Source organism: Eucalyptus grandis, chromosome 1, assembly GCF_016545825.1.
Source record: "Eucalyptus grandis isolate ANBG69807.140 chromosome 1, ASM1654582v1, whole genome shotgun sequence".
NCBI classification, from domain to species: domain Eukaryota; kingdom Viridiplantae; phylum Streptophyta; class Magnoliopsida; order Myrtales; family Myrtaceae; genus Eucalyptus; species Eucalyptus grandis.
Genome location: NC_052612.1, coordinates 52,995,593 through 53,022,843, shown reverse-complemented (window position 1 = coordinate 53,022,843; position 27,251 = coordinate 52,995,593). Strand labels below are relative to the sequence as shown.

Sequence of the window (27,251 nt, the reverse complement as noted above, 5' to 3'; positions counted from 1 at the left end):
TCAAAGTTTGCGGGTGAAGAAGAAAGAGTTAGCTTATCTGTGGGGGAAAGAAATAAAAAAGAGTTCTCTTTCCTCCAAGTGTTTTTACGTGTCTTATGAGAAAAACAATTGTAATAGTAAGTGTGAGCTTTCGTCAATCATAAATTATGCATGCTAATTGGGTGACATATTTTATTTATGTGTCATATTTATACTGCATTTTTAAATAAGTACGTCTTAAGTTGCTCATTATAATTTTTTCGTGTTATCATTGCCATGTGTCTAATGACAACGGATGACAAATGATATCTACTTTCAGAACGAATTTCACTCTGAGTTCACCTCAGGACAATTTTCCAATAAAACCATAAGCCACCTCATTTTTTATGTAAAAATTTTAAGACATGGCATAATTTTTGCAATGCACATAGCTCAAAGTTGGATACTCGTACCAATCCCACATGGAGGGGGCATGAAATGACGTTTTGTTTGGCCAAAGTAGAGACCAGAAAAAGCATAGTAGAGAATCTTACTCGCATGGCTTTATATCTTGACGATGTCTTTCGGTGGCTTTTCTTGTATCCGTACCTGATTTGCTCTTTTGTTCCCAACACCCGATTTCCTTCGGACTCAGTGGTTCTGCTTTCCATGTCTTCTTGATTTTGAGGTTAATTAGCTATTACCGTGTTCTGCTAAATTACCATCAAAATCGATAAAGATAATTAGAGAAGTTTATCATTGATGAAGTATTAAATTTTTCCACCTACTACTTATGACATGTCCTAGGTTAATCATCTGGACTTCCAGCTTTTTAACAATCTATCATGATCTTTTCGATGCCTATATCTATCAAAAATAAAGAACCGGTCATTCAAGATTCAACTATGTGATTCCTTGACGACATTGATCACTCTCTATAACATAGGCGTTCCCACATTTTTATTCAGCATAGAACTTTATTAGGGACTCTTCCTTCATATCAATTTTGACATCCCCAACATAATCTTTTGATGCGTAGCGTAGGATCACGAACCTTCAAAGGCCATAAAATTCAAGCTCTGCTCAGCTGTCTACTGATATTTACTCTTTTCTAGAAAAAAAAAATTCACTTTTTATGTGCATAATGTGACGAAGGATTATCAATTAATTTGAAGTTTTTCCGTAGTTGATCAATTACTATTGAACAAAAAAAGAAATTATTATTGGAAATGAATATGGCAACTATTGTGGGCTTCTATGCTGCTGATGCCCAGGGGAGAAATCCTGCGACTATCTCGATGCTTGCTGCATGAAGCATGATGTCTGCACTCAAGCCAAAACAATTAGTTTCGACATCATTTCTTTCAACTTTTCTTCATCAAATTGATTGATATAACTAGTCATTAGCCCCGCTCATTTGCATGTACATATTTAACAAGGATGAATGTGGTAGCTTTTTTCATTGGTGAACAATAGCTTTACTCATGTATATATGCCTGGATTCACATTCCTGAAAATGTATATTATGAAGCGGATATAGAGAAAATGGTGTAAAGGACTAAGGGACCAAAAGAAAGGAGAGAGATGAGTAAGATTAATATGCCTGCCAGGGCTCTGTCGTTCCATAATGTCACTAAACCATCTCTTCATTCATGAGCCAACTTTAATCACTGTCTGAGGTCTGGGGGTGGAGATTGTGGGGGGAGCAAATGCGCTCATGTTGGCAATAACATCAACATTTGCTTTTATCACAAAAGAGCATGTCTAGATTTTCTCTTTCTCATGGATCGACAATGACTTCCTCAAATACTTTGGCTCGTCAAATATGCAAAGCGATGGCAATGATGAAGAAATAATAGTTTGATTGTTCAATTTGATCTTTTATTCATAGAGCAGGTTGCGTTATCCACACAAATATATTGGAGTTGTGAAATTGAGACCTGGCCAGTGTTGTGCAGATGACTATTCGAGCCAAGATTGCAGCCAAAACTTACTGAACTGCATGACCAACTTCAAGAACTTGGCAGGCCAGACATTTAAAGGAAGCAAATGCCAAGTCGAGATGTTGTAGACGTCCTCTTTGTTGTCATGGAAGCTGCATTGCTTGCCGGGAGATAGCTCCACAAGCCCTGAATCTCTGTCCACGTTCTACGGATATATCAACTTGGATCCTTTTATTCACTTCGTGATCATCCCTTTCTTCTTTGATTTTTTTTTCCAGCTGTTTGTCTATGTCTGTTCTATTCTATTGCAACAAACGGGAAAAAGTAAAAAGAAAACTGTAAATTGCCTTTCTTTTCCTTTCCTGTAGAATTGGAAGAGCAACGGACACTGAGCATGGAGTTCAATTTTAATTGCAGAAACAATAACTTAAATTGGCCATGGAGTTCAAGACCAAAGATACGTGTACAAATTTAGAACGCCAAGTAATGCGAATGAATATACTGGTCTATACTTCTACACTTAATTAACTAATGCTAACAATCTCATGATTGGGGGGAAGGAATTTGATTTTATCATAAGTGCGACAACCAAAAAGACCTTTGAATCGATGACAAATAGCTTTTTGCTATACTAGCTATCAAAATGCATTCTCTCTAGAGCAAAAGAATTTCAAACCATCGAATATGGACTTAGTTTATGCCAAATCCTGAAACTCTGCAAATGCGCCCTTTGTTTCCAATGTTATGATGTTCAATCTTCGGCATAAGGAATCACACGATCTCTGGATGATATTTTCCTCAAGTTCATAAGAAAATTTCTGTGAAGTGTCAATCCTTCAACAAATTGGAAGTTCTATAAATAAAATTCCAGAGTCTCAAGCTACCTGAACCGTCAAGAACAATTATTAACATAATAGCAACCTTCATGAATTGCGTCAATTCAAATAGCTACTTCAACAAATTGAAAAACTATGAATAAGAAAGGCATTAACAACTCCTGCAAATCGATACTATATCATTAGATCAACTTTTTGTCCACCAAGTCGATTAGTATTGAATCGTGCCATAATGTGCCAGTGAGGACTCTCCATCTTTTCAGAGTTGTCTTGACACTAAAACTCTCACAAAGCAATCACAACGTCTAGCTCTGCATTCATCTTGGTGACATAACAAATAGTCCATTTTACATAGTCACTTCATTCATATCTCACATCAGAACCACATGTACATGCGGTTGTCTTCAATTTAAATGTCCCATATCAAAATGCCATCCCTTCTTTTCTCCTAGTTAGCATGATCTTGCTATTCCAAAGGTCCAGAACAAGCATCAACACCTTGCATGGATTAAAAAATCTAAGGCTTGAGTGAACATAAGATAAAATGAGAAGATAATATTTCTAGACAGGATGAATTTGATTGACATTTCAGCCCTCGGTCAAATTTGACATGTAAATTTGATTAAGAAATCCAAAATAGCTAGGGAATCTTGTGAAGAAATATAGTAGTGGATCAGAAACATGCTAAAGACTTAACATGAAAAGAATCGTTAAGGGATTGAGATGACTAAAGTTTAAGGGATTTCCCAAAGAGTACATATGGCTTATTTCAGCCAATTGTTCTTTAAGCTGAGGATCCTCATGGATAATATGAAATGGAAAGACTTTGCATAAGGGAGTAAACAGAACCAAATAGATTTAAAAGAAGGAAGCAAATCATTGTTCAAAAGTTTCACTCCAGGACAATTATAAATCAATTTTATTAGTGATAGTTGTCGCGACCTATGTTTTCTGTTCGAAGGGGAAAAGACATAGGTTTAAGGGTATTGCTAAAAGGCGGGCCTACAACCCTCAATTAGGCGTGGGCTCTTCCAAATACATACATTTCGTGACATTATAGTGTTCAATTTTAGCTTAATTGATTCTATAGGAGCCGCTACTAGGCTATTGGAGTTGGCTTAAAACTAAGTGAAGTATGGGAGTATACCTCATTTCCTATCCAATTAGAGAATTTAGGGTCGGGAATTTGGTTACATTAATTAATTAACTAGTTTTCTCTTGATATCTAATCTTATTCAATTCAAGAAGACGTTTGTCAGGCAATTTTAACTGATTTTAAGTTTATAGGCTAACATGTGAAGTGATGTAGGTGCGCAATTATTAAAATAACAATCATCTATTAAGGAAGCATGAAATAAATTACAAAGAAAAACAAGAATCTAACACTAAGAGATAAGAAAAAACCCATTCCCCACTAAGCTAAAGGGAACATATTGAAAGTGCGTAATCAAGGAATAGGAACCTGATGTTTGTCTTTGGGCAAACTCAAATCTTATGGTAAAACCCTAAGAGCTTGTTCAATTTTGAGCATAAATTTTTTATTATCAATGATTTTCACACATTTTAAGAGAAAAAAACTCAAAGACTAATTTTTAAAATTTTTCCTAATTTCTGGATTTTTTTAATTTTTAAAATATCTTTTGTAAAAAAATATTTTCCCCAAAATAGGGTCTTCGGGTTGGGCCATGGACACAAAATTGGGTTCTCAACCCCAAACAAACCAATTAAATTTAAACCCAGCCCAAACTGACATAAGCCCAGGCTCATTTAACCTAAACCAAGCCCAATTCATAGCAAGCCCATTTAAGCCTGCGTTATCCTCCCTTACCCCTTTCTCTCTTCTTTTTCAGCATAACGTGAGAGAGAGAGAGAGAGAGAGAGAGAGAGCACGCCCAAACATGACCGAAGCTCACCGTGACGGAACATCAACAGCGGGATCCCCTTACATCACACCAAAGCGTCAGAGCGGCACTCGAAATTTGAGAGAAAATTTAATCACAGTGAATGAATCAATATACGCCCATCGCCAGACCGATTGACCATCAATCTTCGCCTCTACGTCAGCCGATTAACGCCCATACACCCATAGCAAATCAGCAACCAACATCCCACGTCCCGGTCGGCCTCCACCTCGACTCACCGTTGGAAAAGCAAATCTACTCCCGACGGCTATCGTTGCTCCGGCCAGTCATCGCATTCGAGGGAGAAGACACGATACGCACGAAGAAAAGACTCATCAAGCAACGAATCAAATAAAAAAAAACTACAAGCCGCGTCTAAGGACCAACAAACGCCCAGAATCAAGCCAAAATCAGAGGAGGCCTGAGCGAACTCTGGTTCGAGCATTTCTTCGAACACATGGCGAGCAGCAAGTTGGGGAGCAAATATTTACCTGTTCGGAGCTTGAGCGCAAGCCCAAACTCAAAAGTAATCAACGAGCAAAAAAACAACTCATTTAGGTCCGGCACGAGCAAGAACTAAAGAAATCGAGTTGACTCTCACGTCGCTCGAGATGGGACAGAATAATATTATAACTCACATTTGCATAGAAAAGTCATTGATAGCTTATCTAGGATGAACAATCTTACTTGATGGCATATGAGATTTGATGTATTTAGAAGGCATCTGATGTTATCGATAGAATAATTTCTCTGAAGCATCATGCCAGACTCTTGGATCAGCTTCCCCATTGCTGTTGTCATTGAATATCATTAAATCAACCTCATTATTTTATGCTAAAGGAAAGGAGACGAAAAGAAAATTTTAATTGACCTTTTCCTCCCCTCTTTGATCAGAAAAAATTTGAAAATTTGGATATTAAGTATTACAGACTCAAAATAAAATATATCGATTAAAGAAAAGAACTAGCAAACCCGGTTCATTGAAAAAGTTTCCATGTAAAGGAAAATATTTCCCTTTTTTTATGTTGAAAATATATGTGCTTTACAACACTAGGATTTTCAATCTATCGTTTTGTACCTTTTTTAACTAATAATCTATCTTTTTATTTGGTGATTAAATATTAAACTCCCTCCTACGTATATTGCTAATATCAAATTGTCAATACACTAATAATAGAAAATTTTCAATTGACGAAAATATATTCGTAACAAAAGAAGCTCGTAACTTACTAATTTCATTAACATTTATGTAACTATATTATAGTGCAACACCTATAAAATTTGAGAAGAGTTGGTCCCTAACCGATTTATGGGGACTTTTGTAAAAATCATTTTAAGGTTTGTATTTTACTAATCACACTTATAAAGGTTGAAAAATATCAGTGATTTATTAAAATGTTGGTAGATTCTTTTACTTTTCCTTGTCAAGTTACTATTACCTACCCCATGATCCAGAGCTCAATGTCCCCCTAAAGCATTTGGTCAACTTGCACGATCAACTCAGAAAAAAAGTACGATAATGTGTGCAATAATGTGTGATAGATATTTTATTAATATGTGATATTTCTACCTCATTTTTCATATATGTATATCCCAAATCGTCTACTATAATTTTCTCTAGTCCCCACCACCATGCTGTGAAAAAATGCATTCCACAATTGGCCCTTAGACTGTTCGATTTGACTTTTAATGAACATTGATAGAACTTTAATGACAGACAAATGTTTCAGTCCAAACAAAACACTAGGTGGCTACGCTATTACCACATTAATCATTCGAGAGAGATTTATAGGAAATAGGGTAATCGGATGAAAATGAGGAATTAGAGATATTTTATGGCAAATGGGTCACACCGATATCATGAATATAATCTTTGGATAGCTTTAATGTTGCGGATTTGGTTGTACAATGGTCGAACCAAATATAGGTGAGAAGGGAGAGCCATTTGAGATAGAATTTGATGTATTCTTTGTGTGCAAGTTCTTTGCCATGTTACGCTAATCATTCACCAGGCACTCGATCTGATGGCGAGAGAGGTAGGGACAAGACAAGACTTGAGTTAAGTCTATCAAATATAAATCTGCCAAGTTGAATTACCAAGAAACCCTACCAGCTTGAATGCTTACAGAAGCATGACATTGAACACCATAAACTAGTTTTGGAATCAACTTGACCGGGACAAAGTATGAGATAACTGTACATTGAAGCCCAAGTTCATGGGCCGATTTTACAAACATTACCAATACATATGAAGTGGTGCTGTAAAATTGGAAGTGTACATAGTACACCCTATGCTTCAATACAACACCAGGAACGTATCTACGCATTAAGAACTTGCTCATGGTACAAAACTTGCACAAGATTTCTAGACAATTTACAATGGCTTTCATTTTCAGGTGAAGCAGAACAGTACATGACCATTAGCAGGCTCTAACCTTCATCATCAGAACCAAAGGGCTGCCTTCTTAAAGATTCCAGTACTTCTCTGGGACGATTGCTTGGAGTGCCCCTACTACCTGTCGCTCCATTGCAAGACCTGACCCTGGGCACTTTGAGAGAACTAAGAGGTAGCGTGGAAGTCCCTCTGTTTACTTCCCTGAGCACAGACCGTGCTGTGGCCTCAGCTGCAGTGTCTGCCAAACCGAAGCCACTCTAGAATTGCTCTGCAATTCATTAGAGGACTTGTTCTGGCACGACACTCCACTGGGAGCGTTGGAAGCCTGAGACATGATTATTCCCTGATTTTCCCATTACAGCAACGGTCTCTGCAGCTTCTGATCTGGCCTTTGCAGATTCATGTTTCTGCATGTCATGTAAGAGCTCTCTTTGGAGCTGCTTATCAGCAACCAATATTTCATCTATCTCATTCTTGTAGTCCTTGAGGAGGAGACCGAGGCAATCCATGAGGGAACCTGTGAGGGGGCTGTTCTTGCTCTCGAGTAATCTCTTCAGCTCTATGAATATGGGGATGGTGTTTCGTATGAGGCTCTTTCTTACTGCTTGACTTATGACCCGTCCCTTAGCAGCTGTGGGGGATGTTCCACCAGAACCAATGCTTTCGTCATCCATTTCGGGAGACTTCAATGTGAAATTCTGGCTTGTTGGGAGGCGGATTTCCTTGCATGCAAGAATCTGAAAAGCATCCTGTTCCCTCATTTGAGGGTGCATAAATCCACGTAAAGATGAGTTTATGCAGATCATAAGAAGAACTAGGATTGTCACTGAGGATAAGCTTACAGGGTCCAACACTACCGTTTTATTAAAAACAGAAGAACAGTGATTGGTGAAGATATCATTCGACAACTGCTAAGTGTCGGTTCAATGACAATGCTTTGAATCACACAGCACATGAAGTTTAGCAAGCATTTCACAGAGAGACCTTATTTTCCCTTCCGTAGTGAAGCAAAAGGTCAGTCTCTGCGTTATTATGGGCCTATGGAGATAACGTTTGCAATGTTTAATTCCAAACAGGGAACACATATCGGTTTTTTTTTTCCTGCAGCTATCCATGCAAAACTGTTGACCAATATTAACGTGCATTGCATAGTACCTGTAGAACTGACTGTCCAGTAGCATCTTCGATATTGAGCATACCATCAGATGCCACTGCACGTAACTCTGCACAAATCTTGGCAAATGTGGCCAACAAGTGCTCAGGGGCCATTTGTTTCAGCAAACAAGTGTAAATGCGCATTCTCTGGGACCTTGAAATTTCATCAGTGCCCCTGGAAATTTAAGCCTGATGAAGTGTATCTTTTGGTACCATATGATGTTTTCTCTCTGAATGAGATCTCAATTCCAGTAAAAATTCTTAATTGAGGTATGTAATCCATACGTTATGGAAAATAGCAGCCGGCTCTCAGACTGTGAACTCTGTGAACTATAATGTCCACCATGCGCACGGCAATCATTCAGAACAAAAATTGCTTCCACAAAACTGTTATAAGCTAAAAGTGGTGCTTTGACTGCAAAGAGAGAAGAATATATATTTAAAAGGACAGGATTAATAAGCAGCTCTATGAAGATCAACCTTTATAACTGTAAACTACCTCTTAGTATATTTCCAAAGAGAATATCAGCAAGTTCTCTGATCTTTTCAGATTCATCCACCAGAGACAAAAGAAATCGAAGAAAGAGCACTCCCCTCCATTTCACATAGTCCCTCTGAAGTAATTTATGCCAACAAATCAATGGAAGAGTATATCGTCATCAACAAGCAAAGCTTTTGTCTAAAAATGACATCAGAAATAGTGATACCAGAAGCAAAGCTAGACCTGGAGCAATCTTGACAGAAGTATGAAAATCTGCCTCCTGACAAGTTCGCATGGATCACCCAGACACCTCGTGATCTTTGCTATGTGAATTTATAGTGATGAAGCATTAGCCACGCAAACAGTTTTCCAAGCTTCAAGTGAATCCTTATCACTTCCGCATAAGTGGGTCAAATATCACAACTAGTACAATTAGCACTCACCAATCAATTAAAGCAGTGTCACGAACACAAAAATCCGCCATCATCACAACAAGATTGTTCATAAGAGTGGCTGAATCACTTTTCTCAAGCTCCTGCAACATTAGGAAATCGTTAACACGATAAACAAGAAAACAAAATGGGGAAAGCCAACTAGAAGACAAGATCTTTTAGGGAAAAACTTGAACATCATAAAAAATTATCAGGAACACAACATGTCAACTAAAAAGCAGATTTCAGGGTTCAAGGGGAAAGCCAGGAAGCATTTCAAGCAAAGGTTTCACATATTCATTTGAAATTTCAAGAACAAATTCAAATTTTGTTGATCATTTTATTTAATCTCTAATTGTCAAATCATCTAAAGCCGAGTCTTGGCATGCATCAAAGTGGTATTTCACTGACCAGTATCTTCAATAAATTCCAATATCTTGCAAAGGATGTCTTGCAGACATGAACTAACTTTAAGCTGGGAGGTTTAGTCCCGTTCATAGTAGAAAATACATAAGACCAACACTTTCCTCAAACTTAAGTTTTATATTGTCAGAACCCATTTAATTAAAAGACTAACAAAAGCAGCAGCACAGAAAAACAGTGTTTGCAGTTTGGCCTTTCAAACTCTAAAGGAAGGTAATCTGACAATCCTAAATGGGAATATTCAGGGGAACCTAGATAATATCTCCACATATCAGCACTCTTTAATCTTGAAGAGACGCATAAATGGGCATCATAGCAAAGTGCAGTCTTACCAAACTACACTTTTTAGAATAAAAGCTACTTCAAGACATTAGGAAACTAATGTACTAAAAGTTGCAAAATTTTTGGAGTAAAATGCACCTAACTTGCTCCTTTCTAAACCAGAACATGATATCACAAAAATTTCCAATAAAATGTAAGCCCATTTAGAAAAGAACATATACTACCTGAACAAACAGGAGTATATAACCCTTTGCAATTTTCCCATCCATGAAGCATTCCCAGCGTCAACCACCCTTGTATATACAATGATGTGGCTACATGCTTCAGAGAAACTTGAGGAGCTGGTAACAACTTTGATTTTGGATGGAGACCTCCAGAAGTAATTATCTCGTGCAATAATGGGATCACTGTGCTAAAGTCTACTGAAGGACAAAAAATAACTAAAGAACCAACTTTATAAGCTGCAATTGTTGCTTGTGACAGTAATTCGGATGTTGTCATAGATCTTCTACCTCTTCTATTGCCACTTCTCGGAGGAGTAAAGAAGCTGTCTTCTTCATTTGCTTGTGTGATCTCAGAAATGTACTTTTCTATAACTTGGGTGGCTTTAGAGAGAAGTTGTCTTACCCATCTTAAAATAAGTGCGTCAGCCTCTACTGCACTTAAAGCCTTCTGCTTGCACACTGTTCTAAGGACTTTTACATGAGCATTGACCTGCAACCAGACAGTCCCATTAATAACATATGCACATGCATTTTTTAGTGAATATGATCCCATTAATAACACATGCACATGCATTAGGTTAGTGAATATGAGTAAAATTTTAGATAAATGTGCCTTCCAATTCATGAATTCATTAGGCAAGCTCCACACTTGGTTTTGAAAGATTTTCTATTGCAGAGCATGATTCAAGCCACCTTAGTGATGGCTGTTGGAAGATGTGGTCTGAAGAGGAGACATTCTTTTTAATCCCATGTGCCATTGGAAACAATGGTCACAGAACAATTGGAAGTTACCTGAGGTACTTGGACTAGTATCAAGGCATTAAAGGGCAAGGGAAGACTTAAAGTTGATGTCTTGTGTAAGATGGAAAAACATCGGTACCTAAAGACAGCCATCAAATCAAGAGAAACCTATTCAATTTATCTTATTCTACATGCTAAACGAGCTTCAAGCATAAAGACCATTTTGTTCCACTACTTGAAGTTCCACACCATATGCTGAGATGTACAACTTCTTCATTCACTTGTCAAATGAAACAGATTTACCCGCAGTCCCCTTTCTTAGAACATATGGTAGAGAAAACAGCCAGCATGCAGAAAATCAAAGAGTGATTGGCCTGATATGATTGATGGTGAAAGATTATGTACCTCCGTTGGGTGCGTATCAAATCCTTCAATCCGTTTCAAAAAAATTATGAGCCAAGTCTGCAGCAGGGTCAGGAGGTAGCTCGAGAGAAATGTTAGACATTGTTCGAGAGGAAAACACGATCACCAGCCCAAGTGACAGAACAAGGTTCCGCATCATCATTGTCATCATGCCAATCTCCATGGGTAAGTGGAGTCTTTATTTCACATCCCAATCTAGTTTTATCAAGGAGTTGCCAGTGATGATGGAGAAACTGCCAGTCAACAGCATTTGGAAGGTATGCTGACACCTCTGATAGAAGAAACCAAGCACCTTGTGGGGCTGTCCACTTTTGATTGGCAGCAACTGACTTAACCAGAGAGATTCTGATGCTTTAATCATATTTTGAAGAGCTGTAGCTACCGCAGGCCTAAGCTGATTTTTCTTGCCAAGACTTTTGCAGATCTTCTTTATCCAAGGCACTACTTCACCATTCCAAATCTCTCGCGGTAGACCCAATGCTCCATTTGGAAATAGTAAGTCAATCTGCCTTTCAAAATCTTTCTCCTTGTCATGCAACTTATATGGAGCAGAGTAATTATGAGGTGAACCAGCTAATCCCACTCTTGAAATCTTCTCCAGAACCAGTTCTAGGACCAAGTTTTCACATTCCTCCTGGATGCTTGACTCATTGTCACTTATTAAGCGAGGGACAGAATGCAACCACTCAGTTGCTACAATTCCATCCGGAAATTTCCTGAAGGCCTAAAAAGCAAAGAAAGAGATTCACATAAGATCATGTGCTGCAACAGAAACTTGGGAGCAGATGATGTGTATAAAATCAAAATGCTACGAGGCAAATAACATTTCAAGCTTGTTAATTGCAAAAGCATGAGGTCCTATGAAAAACAATATGCTAAATTTACAGTTTAATTATCATAAAATAGAAGTATGCAAATTTGGTTCTCCGTTCTTATATAATGTCCTTCATTGAGTTATTCACAACAACGCAATCTAATAATGATCCACAATTGGGGAGCTAAGAGTAGTCATGGGGACTATAGAGATTATTGCATGAGGTGGACATGCAATCATATTAATCACATGTCAGTTACTTGATCTTGCACTGAAAGTTTAAAACCCAAATGTTAGAAATTATTAGATTCTGACAAAGTGTTATGCCTTTATTGTTAGAGATAGATAAAAGAATGTAAAAGCATTGAGCACCAAAAAGAAACAGTAAGATGGAAAGTACAATCAAATGACCAGATCAACTAGCCACAATGTATAAATGTTAATGGTCCATTTCATCCTTCTCCCCTGCCAACAAAAAAGTAACTCATTGCTTCATTGATCTCTTGCAGAAATACTGCAAGTAAATGGTCTCATGCTCACCAACTAGGAATGTAAAAAAAATTGTTAAAGCCAGCTTAAGGCTTTTAATCAGACTAATGGTGATATCTCATTCAAGAAGTGCTGTGTATGTCAATAGTGAGCTTATGTATCAGAAATTGACCATTCCCCGGGATTCTTAAAAACTATGGTAAATTGGGAGAAATGGAAATCAAGAATATCAAACTGCTTAAACCACATCTATTCACCAGTTGATATAATAACGCAAAATAACTAGCTCAAAAATAACTCTAAGACAAAAAAAAATCACAAGGTAAGGCCACACAATCTAACCTCAGAGAGGGCTGAAACTGCTGCTTTCCTTATACTAACGAGCGGATCAGAACAAGCCATACCCATAGTCTTTAACAAAACTTCATCAAAAGAACCACTGTAAGAAGATGTCAACTTTGTGACCAGATTAAGTGCAGCCTTCCTCACTGCTGCCCTCTCATCCAGACACTGAATCTTCAAAAGATTATTTATAGTGGCCTCTGTCTTCTGACTAACTCCATCTCCAATTCCCAGTACTTCCTTCAGAATCTTGCAACTCCTATCATCATTTGCGAAAAAACCCTACCAAATGAACTAAATTTGATAAAGAGCATGCTCTAATGGCTGAGTTCGAATTGGAACCACGCATAACCAAGACCTGCAGACATCCCAACCCCTACGGATCATTCACTTCATTTGCCTGAACGCCAAGTGGATCTTTCAATGACATCACAATTGGAACAATAAGATCAACAGCCAAGAGCCTAAAACTACTTTTTCCTTCTGTCATCTTCACCACATATTCCACAAAGCTGACCTGATCGCTATGTTCTAGAGCTCTAAATAACTCCATTATTGACTCCACTGCTGAGGCACGAAGCTCGGACTTCTCTGTGGCCTTCTGGACCAAATATCTCGGCAAATTTACAACAGCTTTCTTTACGCCTCGGCACTCTTTCCCTGCATCCACTATACAATTCATCACAAAAAGCAAACGTCCTCACTTCTGATTTAGCTAACATAATCAATGGAGACAAAGATTTCAAAACCTCTACAGCAGAATTAGCCTGGTCTCCATGCTTGGGCCTCAATGCTACTCTTAAGAACCGCGAACACAAGTTAGTTAGCTTGCGATGAACGCTTGGGTTACAGAAAGAATCAGGCACCACCGTTGGAAGTTCAGCTACGGTACGTACTAAAGACTTCAAACTATCCAGAAATCTATCCAAATGAATCAAATCCATCACTAAAACCAGCTTCTCCAGCACAGCGAAGAAAAGCCTCTCATCAATCTCGCCCTCCTCGACAACATCATTACCGACGTGGCGCAAATTCCGAGATCCCGAGCCACGCCTCCCACATTTCCTCTTCGATTTCACCGGAGCTCTCGCTCCACTCCCATCATCTTCCTCGGGAGCCGCCTGCCGAGACCTGACGGACTTCCGAACAGAGTGCAGGAGGGAGACGAACGCCATCGGAGCGAAGAGGCTCAGGACGGGAGCGTTCGGGGACAGGAGCAGGGACAAGGTAGACGTCCGACGCCACAAGAGAGAGGAGAGGGTTGCCGCCTGAGTCCATGGTCGAACCGACGCACTGCGCGAGGGAAGACGGAGGGAGGTTCCTCGAGGCGAGGTCCTCGAAGAACCGGTCGACGAGGTCCGCATCGCCGGCGCCGACGAGGCGGCGCAGGTCCGAGAGAGAGCGTCGATTCGGGAACCGGCGGCGGCGGGTGGAGGAGGGGGGAGGAGGAGGCGGCCGGAGGTGGCCGGAGCTCTTCCAGGTAGGCGACGATTCGCGATAGGGTTTCTTCCATGGCGGTGGCCGGAGCTCGGAGGATCGTCGTCTTCCCCCGCTTCTGATTTCTTCGAACTTTTTAACTTTCCCGCTCCGGCGAAGATTGACTTTTTCTTGTCCGGTTTCCTTGGGAAATGAATTCCCATTAAATAATAATTTTTTGCTAAAAAGTAAGTCTAAAGAAAAAAAAAAAATCTCTAAAATTATCAATGAACAAGATTCAGATTATTATAATATATAAAATGACATTTAGTTTATTTAATTCTTCTCTTACATTTTAAGGTGATTTTTCTTTTATTTTGTTTACGTCATTTTACTATTTCTTCTTTATATATGTTTTAAAAGCCTTTTAAATATACTTTTAGTGTAAATATTATAAAATGTATGGACTTGTAAGAGCACTCATTTAGGATAACATGAATATATCTTTCCTTATTATCATGATATCTTCATCACCAGCATCTTTAATAAAATAGATTTTCTCGACTAATCTTGTAATATTTTTTCCATCAATCCAATTACTATAAAAGGAACTCCATGTAAAAAAAAACAAACAAGGAAGTTCAAAAATATCCAAATCAAGAAGAACCTAATATAAGAACTAAAATACAATGTTCACGTACAATTTACTGGTGTGCAATTAAAGCTAATAGGAGACTGGTAAACTCATTTTCAAAATATCAAACTGATTTGGTTTTAAATGTGTACATAAAAGAGCTAACTCACTGTGTACATGAGAATGTTAAAAGAATTCACAATATATATTCTATGTATACCTAATATTTACTTTTCTCATATATTAATTCTTAGTTATTATTTTCCTTCATCTAAAATTATGAGATATGAAATTGAACATGTTTGAAACTAGCCTTTGACATTTAAAGGACTTGGCTAACATTCTATATTTATGGTGGTATCTCAATAATTTGAAACTAATTTTTCACATTTTGAAGCTAAGCCTCTTGTTTGTAACAGTACCATTATGCTAGCCAATCTGAAAAATCTGAAAAACAATCAACTATTGAGAGAAAAAGTATAACTAAAAGACTAATATTGAAATTTTATTCTTTTTTTTAAATTTAAGGATGGATGATTTTTTTATTTTAGACAAAATGATATCAAAATCCAAGTAAAACACTATTATAATAAATTCTAAAAGTTAATTATTTGGATGATTTTTTTATTTTAGAACAACGATATTAAGATTCCTATCAATTATTTGAAAAACGTAAAAAGCACTATTAACAAGCAACTTTACACTTATTATTTGATAATACAACACCCGCGCATTAACAAATAAACTCGTTTATAGCAAATGTTCATCTTCATCGGTAACACGTATCATCTGAACGCATGACTTTGGCATAAAAGTTCATAATTTCATTCCATCCAAAATATACTAGAATTGATTTTTGTCAAACTCTACAACCTACCATTTGCATATAAATCTATAGCTCAATAGTTCATCAATCGAACCTCACAATTTAAAATCAACATAACTCTATACTTAAGATCCAATTTCGAAAATTACTTTAATTAAATGAATAAATAGGCTTGAATACTTATCCATCGTTGCAATTCGCAGTTGAATCGGTTTGTTGGGTGTCCGGATCGTGCACGTGCAAAAAATTTTCTCCCTCTCATTTCCCCCTCCTTTCCCGTTTTTCCTTTCTCCACGGTCACGGCTTCAACACTTCAACGAGTAAAATCTGCGAAGGAAAACGAGGGTGAGCTGTGGGCTTTAGGAGACATGGCTGGGTTGGGCCCATAAAAAATGGGCTGGGCTAAGCAATTGGCTGGCTTACAAAGACCTATTAGTTGGGCCCATATATTACACTTTCAAAGTTTGATATTCAAACAAATCCGAAAATCTCAGTGTCCTATACCGATGAAAAGAAAACGCCTCTCGACTACGTTTGCCTCGTCTTTCCTTTTCCATAATCTAACGATGTTTAAGAGATCAAGACAAACTGACAAATACAAGAAACTCACGTGCACTTACGGTTCACGTGAGGAAGGGACCGGCCATCACGCATCCTTTGTCTTAAGGGCGAAAGCCAAAAAATCCCCACCAAAATGACGAGATTATGTCTGGACTCATCGGCAGTTCTTGTACTGTCCACGTAGAGATAAAGCCAAAGCCAAGCGTTACCAACCTTTCCAGATTAGCCCTAAACGCGGCAAATCCGCGATACCCCTAGCTCGATTACTGCCCCATAAAGCATTCATTAGCAAAAGTCCAACTCAATAGAATATTGCTCACGCGTGAGATCAACCCTTTTGGTGCAGCGAGATGTCTTTTGCCTTTCGAATTGTTTATCGATGCTTAACAATTGAAAGTTTGAGAATAAAGGGGGCGCTCGAAAATCGATCTGTTCATCATCACTGCCACCTGACCCAACACGATTGTTCGCCTGCCCGATCGATTCCTTTTTAGGATGGAGCCAGTGATGCTTCGAAGTGGGACCCTGACCCGTTTTGGTGTGTTCTTTGCTTTGGGCCACATGAGCACAATTGCTTGAGTCACAAATGAAGAGACGTGCAGTAAAGAAGCCAAGTGGAGTGGATGTTAATGTGTTTGGTAACATTTTTGTTCTCGAAAATAATTTCAATTCATAAATAGTTTTTTTTTTTTAAATTTCTATTCCCTAGATGATGTTTAGTAAAACATTTTCTTATACTAGCTCGTATAAAATTTCTATTCTTATAATAGAAAAAAATAGAAATGGGTTTGGTATGACCTTAAAAATTTTGATTCCCAGTTTTTTTTTCATTTAATTATAAAAATGTCAGTGGAGACTTAAAAATTCATGTTTGGATAAAACTGGACTTTTGTGAGAATTCAATTGATCAAGATATTCTAAGATGGTCTCAAAAAATCCAATATAATAGTTAGTCAAAGATAGCTGCAAATGGCAACAGAGAGTTTCACTAGTTTATAACTTACAATATAAGGAGATTGAAAATAAATCTATGGCATTACAATAAACAGGTGATCTCAAAGTTGGTGTGCTTATTTACACAAACTCATCAAACATTTTTCAGCTTTTTTGGCTATAAGAAGAGAATCAAATGTTGCTTAGAGGAATGGGCAATGACGGAACAACTGAGGATGGAGGCGATCATAAAGTTGGTACACTTATTTACATAAACTCATCAAACATTCAAGCAAATGACATAAGAAATCCATGGAGCACGAGCTTATTCGACTGCTATGAACACAAGATAAATAGTAATGTAAAAGACTTATTCGGAGACATCTAATTTTTTATTAAAACAAAATTGCATATAATCTTAAAGGATGTCTCCAATAGAATCTTAAGGGAAGAAGACTAGAGTCGCAAGCTTTCATGGCCTAGCATTGTCCCAAAAAGAAAAATGCATTCAAAAATCCAAATATTAGAGCCCAAAAAGGTTATTTAATTTTGAATTCAATTTTCATCAAAAGATTTTCACATTTTTTTATGCTAAACTAATTCTAAATTAGAAACAACACTAAAATATAATGAAATTACTCAAAATCTAATTTCTAATATTTTCCAAACATTTTGAATTTTTTTTTTCAAAAATGGAGACCGGATTAGATCGGGAGACCGGATCCTAAGTAATTAGGTAAAGACGAGCATTAGATTACGTTAAGCTTATTTTTTTAAAATGACTTTATTTCTTTTTTGTTCATAGGAACATAAAAGTAGATTTTTATTTAATTTTTTGTTTCTATTTTAAATCTATTTTCTAACCACTTACTTATTTTAGGAAATATAAATTTAGCTAATATTATCAAATATAATTTTTTTATTTCAAGGAGTAAAAGAATAACAAAAAAAAATTAGTATAATTACCAAATAGGCCCCACAAGACATGGGGCGGGGTCACATCACATCACACAAAATCATATGCCACCTCTCCCACCACTTTGCAACAAAGAATGGCACTTTCCTTCGCATTGAACTTGGAATGTTTTATCCCTTCAAGGTTTAGGATTGTTTATGGGCTTCTTCTAACCCTTTGGAAAATCGAGTGAATGTACCCCTTTATTTATTTTTTAAAGACAATCCCATATGCTGGTTGAAACTCATTCAATCATTTGTTTTGGTAATCAAGAGCTCAACTTATGTTATGAAAAGTATAGTATCATTGGGCATGGGAGGCTCAACTTTTGAAACTCAATGGAGTTGCATAGGCATAATATGCATTCCCAGATGGAGGTTAGTTTCTCCGTGGAGTAGGAATTTTCAGTAGATTGAATCAAGAACTCTCGAAGCATAATCGATGGAAAGTCATATGTAAAAATGCTATTCTTCAAGATCTCTTGAAGCATAGTTGATGAAAAGTCGTATATAAAAAGGCTATTTTTCAAGTGTGAAGAGGTTCTCAATGACAATTCAAGAAGAGAGCATGAAGAATTTTTTGCTTTTGGCCAAATAAACATCCAAAATTACACCAAATTTAATGTGCTTAATCATCAATTTTAATTGGATTTACATAAAAATTAGGTGGGTCCCATTCCATAAACAACTGGATAAGCAAGCAATTAAACTGTCCCTACACCTCCTTTCTTGCTCGCACAAAGAGAGTGGCATTTTACATTTGTGTGGTCGTGTTGATTTGGCGTTTGTAGAGTCTGCAAGCTTCTACCTCTCTATTCTATTTCGAGCTATCTACATGAGCTGTATAGTATTGTTTAATCAATAAGTGTAAGAGCTTTCCTTTTTTAAATGGGTCTTTTATTTTTGAAGTATCTGATTTTGGGTTCTTTAGATTGTGTTCTCATGATATTTCTTGATCGAGATGCTTATTGCAAAACAAGAAAGAAAAGTAGAGAGAAAAAGAAGTTGCAAGTATTTATGGAATTAATCTACTTTAACTATTACTAAACTCAAAATCACAAGTATGTGTTTTACTTGTGCGGCTTTGGAAGTTCTTCCTAGTCAGCCTTACTCACTCAAACTCACAAAGACCGTAGAAAGAAACTCTACAAAGAAGTTTTGAAGAGATGGATACAAATGAGGGATGCTGGAGGACCCTATCCTATATATACAAGCACAGGCTCAATCCTGACTGTATATCTCTCATAAATCTGACGGTTGAGATTGTATCTCCCCATCTAACCAACTATCTACATTTACTACAAGTGGACAATTACAATATCACTATCACCCACCCTCCGGAGTATTTTAGAATACTCAACAAAACCATAGGCTTTCGAGGTTCGCCCGTTTCATTGATTAGTCATGTCCTTTATTCAGAAAATCTTTGGACTGTGTTGCTTTCTTGGGCTGTTACATTGTGCCTCACTTAATCTGATGATGCCCTTGTCACATCTTCGACATGGAATGCATCAATATAGTTCTCGAAGTGTCAACCTTTTTTATATCACGGGCAGGCCTTCTAAAACTCGAATTACATGGGTTTTTCAATCGTATTAGATTTTGATCCAAATGGGCAAACGATTGGGAGAGATGGGATAGAGCATTTACGGAGGAGGGGAGTGTTAGAAAAACAAATCATTCTCGGCGAAGTAATTTTAAGGAAAAAGGATCTTCGTCTTCATTCTTTCTCAATATCACCATTTTCTCGCAATACGAGATCTTCCTTCTTTTTTTACTTTTCCATCGCCTTCACCCATCATATACTCCAGATCCGAGAAAGACTTCATCTCAGATGTCGCAGAGCAATAGAAAGTCATATATAAAAATGCTATTTTTAAGTTTGAAGACGGTTATTGATGACGATCCAAGATAAGAAGAGATCAAGAATTTTTTTCTTTTGACTAAACGGAACATCCAAAATTATATTAAATTTAATGTGTTTAATCATCAACTTTGAATTGGATTTTAATGAAAAAATGGGCGGGCCCCATTCCAGAAACAACTGGATAAGCAAGCAATTAAACTGTCCTAGTCCTCCTTTCCTCCTCGCAAGAGTGACATTTTACATTTGTCTGGCAGTGTTGAGTTGGTGTTTGTATAGACCGTCGAGTCTCTGCCTTACTGGTTGGTGATTTCGCAAGCTTCTAGCTCTCTATTCTAGTTCAAGCTACTTACATGAGCTGTTTAGTTTTGTTTAATCAATAAGTGTAAGTGGGGTCTTTTATTTTTGAAGTATCTAATTTTGGGTTGTTTAGATCGTGCTCTCGTGATGTTTCTTGATCAAGGTGCTTATCGCAAAACGAGAAAGAAGAGTAGAGACAAAAAGAAGTTGCAAATATTTATGGAATTAATCTACTTTAGCTGTTACTGTTGTTGTTAATGTAGATAAACAAATTCTTGAAGTCACAAGTACGTGTCTTACTCGTTTGGCCTTTGTAAGTTTTTCCCAAGTCATACAGAGAGAAACTCTCAAGAGAATCTTCAAGATGGTATTACTTGTGAGATTGAAACAAATGAAGGGAGAAGGACCCTATCTATAGCACGAGCTCAACTGTAATTGTATATCTCTCATCAATCTAACGGTAGAAATTATATCTACCCAATTACCCTCATCTATTTCAAATATATAATTATAGTATCACTATCACTTAGCCATGGATTTATTCTAGAATACTCAAAAAAGGCTTAGGCTTTTGAGTTTCGCCCGTTCATTGATCAATCACGTGCTTTATTCAAAAAACCTCTAGACTGTTTTGCTTCCTTGGGCGACATTCTGCCTCATTTAATCTGGTGTTGCCCTTGTCCCATGTTCAACATGGAATGCATTGATACAGTTCTTGAACTGTCAACGTTTTTATCTCACGCGCACGCCTTCTAAGACTTGAGTCCGATGGGGCAGAGGATTCACGAAGGAGTGGAGTGTTAAAAGAACAAATCATTCTCTGATTGGTAGCTATAGATTGTCAGCTCTTCCAAGTTTTTTAATCTGTCAAGGCCTTGATAAATATCATTTACTATTGGACCATCTAACTGGAGATGTTAGAACAACTCGCAGTGTGTGGGTAAGTCTATCCTTACCATTCCCAAGCATCTCAAAGACTCTAGATGTTCAAAGCCATTTAGGTTGGACAACTTGTTGCATCCAATTACATTAGCTCTTTTAAGGATTTTAATCCTTCCAGACCCTTGATTTCTCTTGGCTCTTGGCATGCTTCGATACCTAATATTGACAAGAGTTCCGAACTCAACAAACTTGGCAACTCTTTCAACTTGTAACACCCGGAGACATAGAGCTTCAATGTTCTTGAAGGAAACTCTGACTTAGATTCCGGCAATTTGCAATCATGAAAACTAAGCTGTTTTAGATGGATTAGATGAGAAAGTTAAGGCAATGTGCGAGGATGATAGGTGATTACTAGATCTGTTAAATTGGTAGGAAGCTTCGATGGTGACTGAATCATGTCGCAGTCCTTTAAATCAAGTTCTTCGAGATTAGAAAGCTTCACAGTTGCATCAGGGAAGCCAGAAATGCTCACATAACTTAATTGAAGGATCTTCAATGAAGACATCCCATCTATAGGAACTTCTTCTCCCAGACTCCAGCAGAATGAGGCAATTAATACTTCAAGTTTGCCCAAACTTGCTAATAGTATTGGGTAAACTACTCAATTTCTTACGGTAAGCAATATTCAAAATTTTCAAGTTTTCCAAATCCCCAGTGAATTTAGGTAATTCTGAAATTTCTGCCCGTTGCATTATCAGTTCAGTCAATGATTCATCGCACCTTACTTTGCTGGCTAGTGCTAGCGACCTCCGAGCCTATGCCATAAGTGAAACTTTGCTTGCACTGCTTACAGCATGCCCTTCTAGATCTAGGACTCACAATTTCTATTGTGAAGTGTTCCTAGATGATGGACTTCTTGTTTCTCCTTTTGTTGGGCTATGTTTCAAGAGTTTTCACATCGTTGTTTTCTTCTGGGGTGGCCATCTTCTATCTAAAAACAAATTCCGGCCGAATAAAGTTAGAGATAAAACAACAAAAGAAAAAAGATAGGTATGAAAGAGAAGGAGATTTAGAATATTTTGACAGCATGAGGCAAGATATATTAGAAAAATCACTAATGAGTGGACTTTAACCAAACATTAGAGTAAGATGGACAGAAGATCTGTACAATGTGTGACATTTGAGTTTTCACCAGACGGAATCGAGAACCTCGAGTGACTGTCAACGCCGCACCCCGAAGCTCGTCATTGGGTCAACACTATCTGTGCCTCACAAGGGGTGAGCGGTTCCCGATTCTGGTTTGGTTCCGTCTGGAACTTGGAACCTACCCTCGGGTACAGGTTCCAATAGGTTCTTTTTTTTTTCATTTTCAGATTTTAATTATAATGAAGAAGGAAAGAGACAAACCAAAGCTTCTATCTCCATAAATTGCCAAAAATATTTCCTTGGGAGCAGAAGCATAAAAAAAAAAAAAAAAAAAAAGCACCTTTTTGTCCCTTTGACTAATGCCGCTCCATCGGCAAATTGAATTGTCATGCTCTTAGAATACCAAAGTTCGCAAGCCCAGACATTATCAAGCCTAGACCAAGTCCTGGGAAAATGTATGCATTATATTGGCCTGGAACAGGAAAGAAAAAACAATGAAGTTAGTTGTCGAGATTTCATGTACTTGCATCTAGAGTTGAGTTGAGATATATGATTATGCTATTCGTTAAAGACCTGGCCAGGCACAAGAGCATAGGTCCCAGAGTGCATAAACAAACAATTAACATGGTGTATTCAATAATGGAGTGGTCCCTCTTTTCTGTTTAAAGTGCAGAGCCAATGGGAACTATATTACAAGCTGAAGGAACTTGTTGAACTCTTGCAGAACAAAAATGCAATAGGAAACTCAAGAGCTTGAAGTTGCAAAGCTTTTCAAACCTTTCCCTGGAGGAACTCAAGAGCTTGTTGTTGTGTAAATATACTGAGGCTTGCACATTCCCGAGATTAAAGCAACTTGTGAGACATAAAAGCCATAACCTAGAGAGAATACACAAAATCAGAAACATGCAACCAAATACAATTTCATATCCTTCCTACATGATATTGATAAGTAAACTGGATTAAGCTTATCCACTTCCACGATGACTTCACTAAATTTACCCAGGACTACAAAGGTTTTCATAATTCCATTTTCCAGAAAAATAATTATCATTGGCAATTAAACACGCCATGATAGCATGAGAAAATTAATGCTCCGGAAGATCATAAAACAAGATAAGATATTACATGCACATAATCACAAGCATTAGAGAAAATCAGTCGCTAAAGATTCGCTCTAATGCATACAGAATTGTCAGACGAAAAATGATTGATCCTAACAAGCATAAAAAAATTTCCTTGACCAAACACATACCTCAATCGATGGAAGAAGTAGGGCACTATATCTAGGGTCTCTGCCGATCATCTGGACAACCTCTTGATCACTTTCCATTCCCATTGCCTTCATGACTATCATAATTGGAATATTCTGCAGAAAGCTCAACACAAAAAATCAGAGACGTTCCTTTTAAGCACATACGAAACCACCTTGGCAAATTGATTGAGTTGTAAGTACATCTTCCCTTTCTCCATCACAACTATCCATATAAGTTCTTTGGCGGTAGAACAGGAGCTTGCGAATCACAGAAGTTCTGCAGCTTTGCAGCACTAATAAACCTCAACAGGACATGTAGGGGTCATTTAGGGACAAAAAGTCTTAATGTGCATGTGGCCACCAATTTAAGCATAAATTGCCTGAAACAGAGAATATGCAAAGTAGGAAAGAAAATGAGCCTTAACATGCGCATCACTACCAACTTTGCATAAGAGCTCAGAATTCCCAAGTGGGAAAAGAAAAACATGTGACCATTGAGGTTGAGAAGGAAGCAGACATGGCATGAAAACTATTAATGATGATCAAGGAAAATGTGCTTTGCGGCTAAAATTGGGCATACGCAATAAAACATGAGTTTTTGAAGATGAATTTGACAGATGGGGATTACAGTTAGGAGTCAACTTCCCTCAGGTAAAGCCAGTTTTGTCTTTGCTCTTTGTTCTCTAAATCTTAATAAACAGTTATTGTTGTTTACTTTAGTCTGCTAAATTGTGAGTTCAGCAGAAACCTACTCACTTGTGCGAATGAATCAGAAGTGAGAGTGAAGAGAGACTGCTCAGTCATAAAAGGCATACATACCCAACAAGCCATATAAAACTCACAATTCAATTGATTATAAAAGTTGGACTGAAGATCCATATGTTGACGTGAGACTCTTCAAAAATTTTGACAACAAGAATCCTAACAAAAAAAGAGTGACATCTTCAACAGAACTGTTGCTTACAATTCATCTTATTTCAGCTTAAATTTTGATGAGCTCTGCAGTGGCTTTGCAATTGTTCGAGCAGGGGCAGGTCTCATGGCCTTCTTCACATCATATTTAATGGATGACAAGGCACAGATCAATGCAAGCAACATCGTAGGATAAACATAGACTGCCTTTGCAGGATCCACATTCACAGGCTTTCCCAAGATGCCCTCCTTGACAAGACCCCAGATTATTAGCAACGTCCCAAACATGCTCATCCTCCCTGGTTTTAGCAAACCCACAAGTGCTCCTGCCACAGAGAAGTAGCTTCCAGCAAGAACCTGGAAGAATCAACAGGTGGTGAAACAAACTATGTCAAGAACTCCAAATTAACAAGAAAAGCATGCAAGAAGTTCGGTTGTACGACATATGGGGCACTCTTAAGAAACAAGTGACACTTCAAGCGTTCTATCGTGGGTAGAATTGGGACACTTATGAGGAGACAGACTATAGTATTCACATCAAGCGAAAGAACATGACTGAGAAAAAGTATCGATGCAATAACTGTTGCCTGCAAAGAGTAAACGCTGGAGTTTTCCCTTAATTGGGTCAAATTAATAAAGCAGTTGTTATCTAAAGAGCGCAAATCATTTACTTCATCATCTCGCACATGCATTGCAGTGTCGGGGGGTGAGCGGCGTCAAGGCTGCTGGGCGAGCAGCGAGCGGCGTCGGGGGGCGGCTGGGCGAGCAAGTGGCCTCCACCAGGGGACGAGCAGCGTCCAGCGGCGGCATCGACAGCGAGCGGCTGAGCGGCGAGGTGAGCAACGTCCGGTGGCGTCGAGGGCGAGCAGCGTCGGCGACGGGCAGAGGAAGCGAACGGGAGAGACTCAGTACTGTGAAGTGTGAACATGTGAAGTGATTTGGGGCTTTCTTTTAGAGCTCTAATCGGTTCCCGGTTCCGATTCCGGTTTCGATGGGATCGGAACCGAAATCGCCAGTTCCCAGAGAAAAGGATTCGGGAGCCGAAACCGGAACCGCGCTCACCCCTACTCACAACCATGTCTTGCCTCCATATCACCAAGTCACCACCGCAACACCACCTTAGCCTCCCCCACGACGACCCCTCAGACCGATAGCGCGTGCCACTTTAGCACGCCACTACCACGTCACCCGGCAACCTACCACCTCAATCCATCGACCTTTGACACGTTTCCCCCAAACCATCCAGGATCGGCTCTGCCGAGTCAACGAGTGAGGACCGCAACATGAAGAAGACCGCCGCTTCTTCTCCTTCTCATCACACGTAACAACCACGTCCTTGCATTAATTTGCAAGGTGTCATGAACATGTGAGAATTTCTCACCCCAAAGACATGAACCCTCGGAGTTGTCTCCTCCTCATGCTGCCACAAAGTTGAAGGATGTAGAATTCCAAAAGCGGTGGAGCGAAAAGATAAAAAGGCCACCTCACCAAATTTTGATTTTCCCTCACGGCCTCACCATCGTATCTTCATTTTAAACCTCATGATTACATCCATCTTCTCCTTTTCCATTCCCTCACCAGAACGTCCGCCATTCTAAAGCCACGACTCGACACTAATCCACTCGTGCCATCCTGCCGCTCCGCCACCAGTCTTCATCATCAAGAATTCGAGGCAAGAAGACGTCGACTATTCTATACTATGTGAATTCCATCACTGCTCGATGAGACGTGTTCCTTCAGATTTGAATGGGATTAGTTTTGTCGCGATTCGTCTAATGATGGGCGGTTGTGCTGCAACTAATTTAGCTGAGTAAATCAATTTTGGCGATCTTTACGGTAGAGTTTGATTCTTGACCGCCAGTTCGAACGATGGCCACTAGACCGAAGTGATTAGGTTATGATTTAGGATTTGCGATTTTGGGTTGGCGATCCAGTGCTCATATGAGGCGTGAACCATCTATCCATATTCTTGATAAGGGCTTATTGGATTGCTTTATTTTGGTTTTTTTTTTTTTTTTCCTTGTTTTCTTTGTAAACCTCTCTTTTGTGGGGTTCTTTTACTTAATGATTCAATTTCGTGAAAGGTAAGTAGTTCCCAAAATGATAGTGCCACGGCTCATGTCTTGGTTCGGTTTGTTTGCTACACCAATTTAGTACCAAACTTGGCTCGGAACAATATGCACTCAATATCGTACCGAGACCATGAAAGGGACCAATCTGTTGTGGTCTTGCATTCGTCCTGTGACATCCGATTTTCCAATTATGTTTTCAATTGAATAAGTCGGACTTTTCATCTTTGCGTCTATAGCTCTCTTCTACGAGTTGGCCACTTACGAGATATCTAGTCTATCGGGTGAAGCCGTTACGAATCTAAACGCAATAGACTTGAGAATTTGACCAGGAATCGGCTACTTGACCGTATTAATCTGCAAGGATCATTACGACACTGTCAAAATTGAACAGAGATCAATAATAGGTCGATTCGATTGAGATATGTGATTAGAGTGTGGGTGATTCCACCTGATCGCAATAACCTCGTCGACCGGCACTAGACCGATTCTTCTGTCGTTTTGGGTACCCTGTGTTCGTAATCAAAACCTCGAGATTTCTACGACAACCGAGAGTCACCCATGTGTCTAAAATTTATGTTGTGGCTTGAAAATAATCAACCACGGGTCAATTCTGCTTGAAAATTCTTAAAAGTTACCCGGTAGATTAGGTCATGCTTAAAAC

The 27,251-nt window shown here is 38.4% G+C and overlaps 2 protein-coding genes and 1 pseudogene across 5 annotated transcripts; all 3 read right to left on the bottom strand.

The window, feature by feature from the left end:
- Positions 1-6,811: 6,811 nt before the first annotated feature.
- On the bottom strand, positions 6,812-21,773 carry LOC104438633 (annotated as a pseudogene).
- Positions 21,774-21,856: 83 nt separating this feature from the next.
- On the bottom strand, positions 21,857-23,986 carry LOC104436079 (DNA-directed RNA polymerase III subunit 2-like). Of its 4 annotated transcripts, XR_005549224.1 has the most exons (5): positions 23,780-23,986; positions 23,607-23,730; positions 23,132-23,230; positions 22,695-22,826; positions 21,857-22,199 (listed from the first exon to the last, which is right to left on the bottom strand). XR_005549224.1 is itself a non-coding variant. In XM_039308417.1 (4 exons), exons 1-4 carry the CDS (start codon positions 23,822-23,824, stop codon positions 22,974-22,976), a joined length of 258 nt encoding a protein of 85 aa, XP_039164351.1. In that variant the 5' UTR covers positions 23,825-23,986; the 3' UTR covers positions 22,886-22,973. The 4 variants fall into 4 exon arrangements, 1 of the variants encoding a protein (XP_039164351.1); XR_005549223.1 differs by having other exon boundaries at positions 23,607-23,986; XM_039308417.1 differs by lacking the exons at positions 21,857-22,199; positions 22,695-22,826 and adding an exon at positions 22,886-23,012 and having other exon boundaries at positions 23,132-23,191; positions 23,607-23,720.
- Positions 23,987-24,436: 450 nt separating this feature from the next.
- On the bottom strand, positions 24,437-25,562 carry LOC120291268. The gene is made up of 2 exons (XM_039308409.1): positions 25,190-25,562; positions 24,437-24,875 (listed from the first exon to the last, which is right to left on the bottom strand). Exons 1-2 carry the CDS (start codon positions 25,208-25,210, stop codon positions 24,579-24,581), a joined length of 318 nt encoding a protein of 105 aa, XP_039164343.1. The 5' UTR covers positions 25,211-25,562; the 3' UTR covers positions 24,437-24,578.
- Positions 25,563-27,251: the final 1,689 nt, after the last annotated feature.

Coding starts and splice junctions, on each gene's coding strand:
- LOC104436079 (XM_039308417.1), bottom strand. CDS start 23,824: ATGGAGAAAGGGAAGATGTACTTACAACTCAATCAATTTGCCAAG. Junction 23,721..23,779: donor AACTCAATCAATTTGCCAAG/GTGGTTTCGTAT, acceptor AGCTTTCTGCAG/AATATTCCAATTATGATAGT. Junction 23,013..23,131: donor TTGAGTTCCTCCAGGGAAAG/GTTTGAAAAGCT, acceptor CACTTTAAACAG/AAAAGAGGGACCACTCCATT.
- LOC120291268 (XM_039308409.1), bottom strand. CDS start 25,210: ATGCATGTGCGAGATGATGAA. Junction 24,876..25,189: donor TGCATGTGCGAGATGATGAA/GTAAATGATTTG, acceptor TGATTCTTCCAG/GTTCTTGCTGGAAGCTACTT.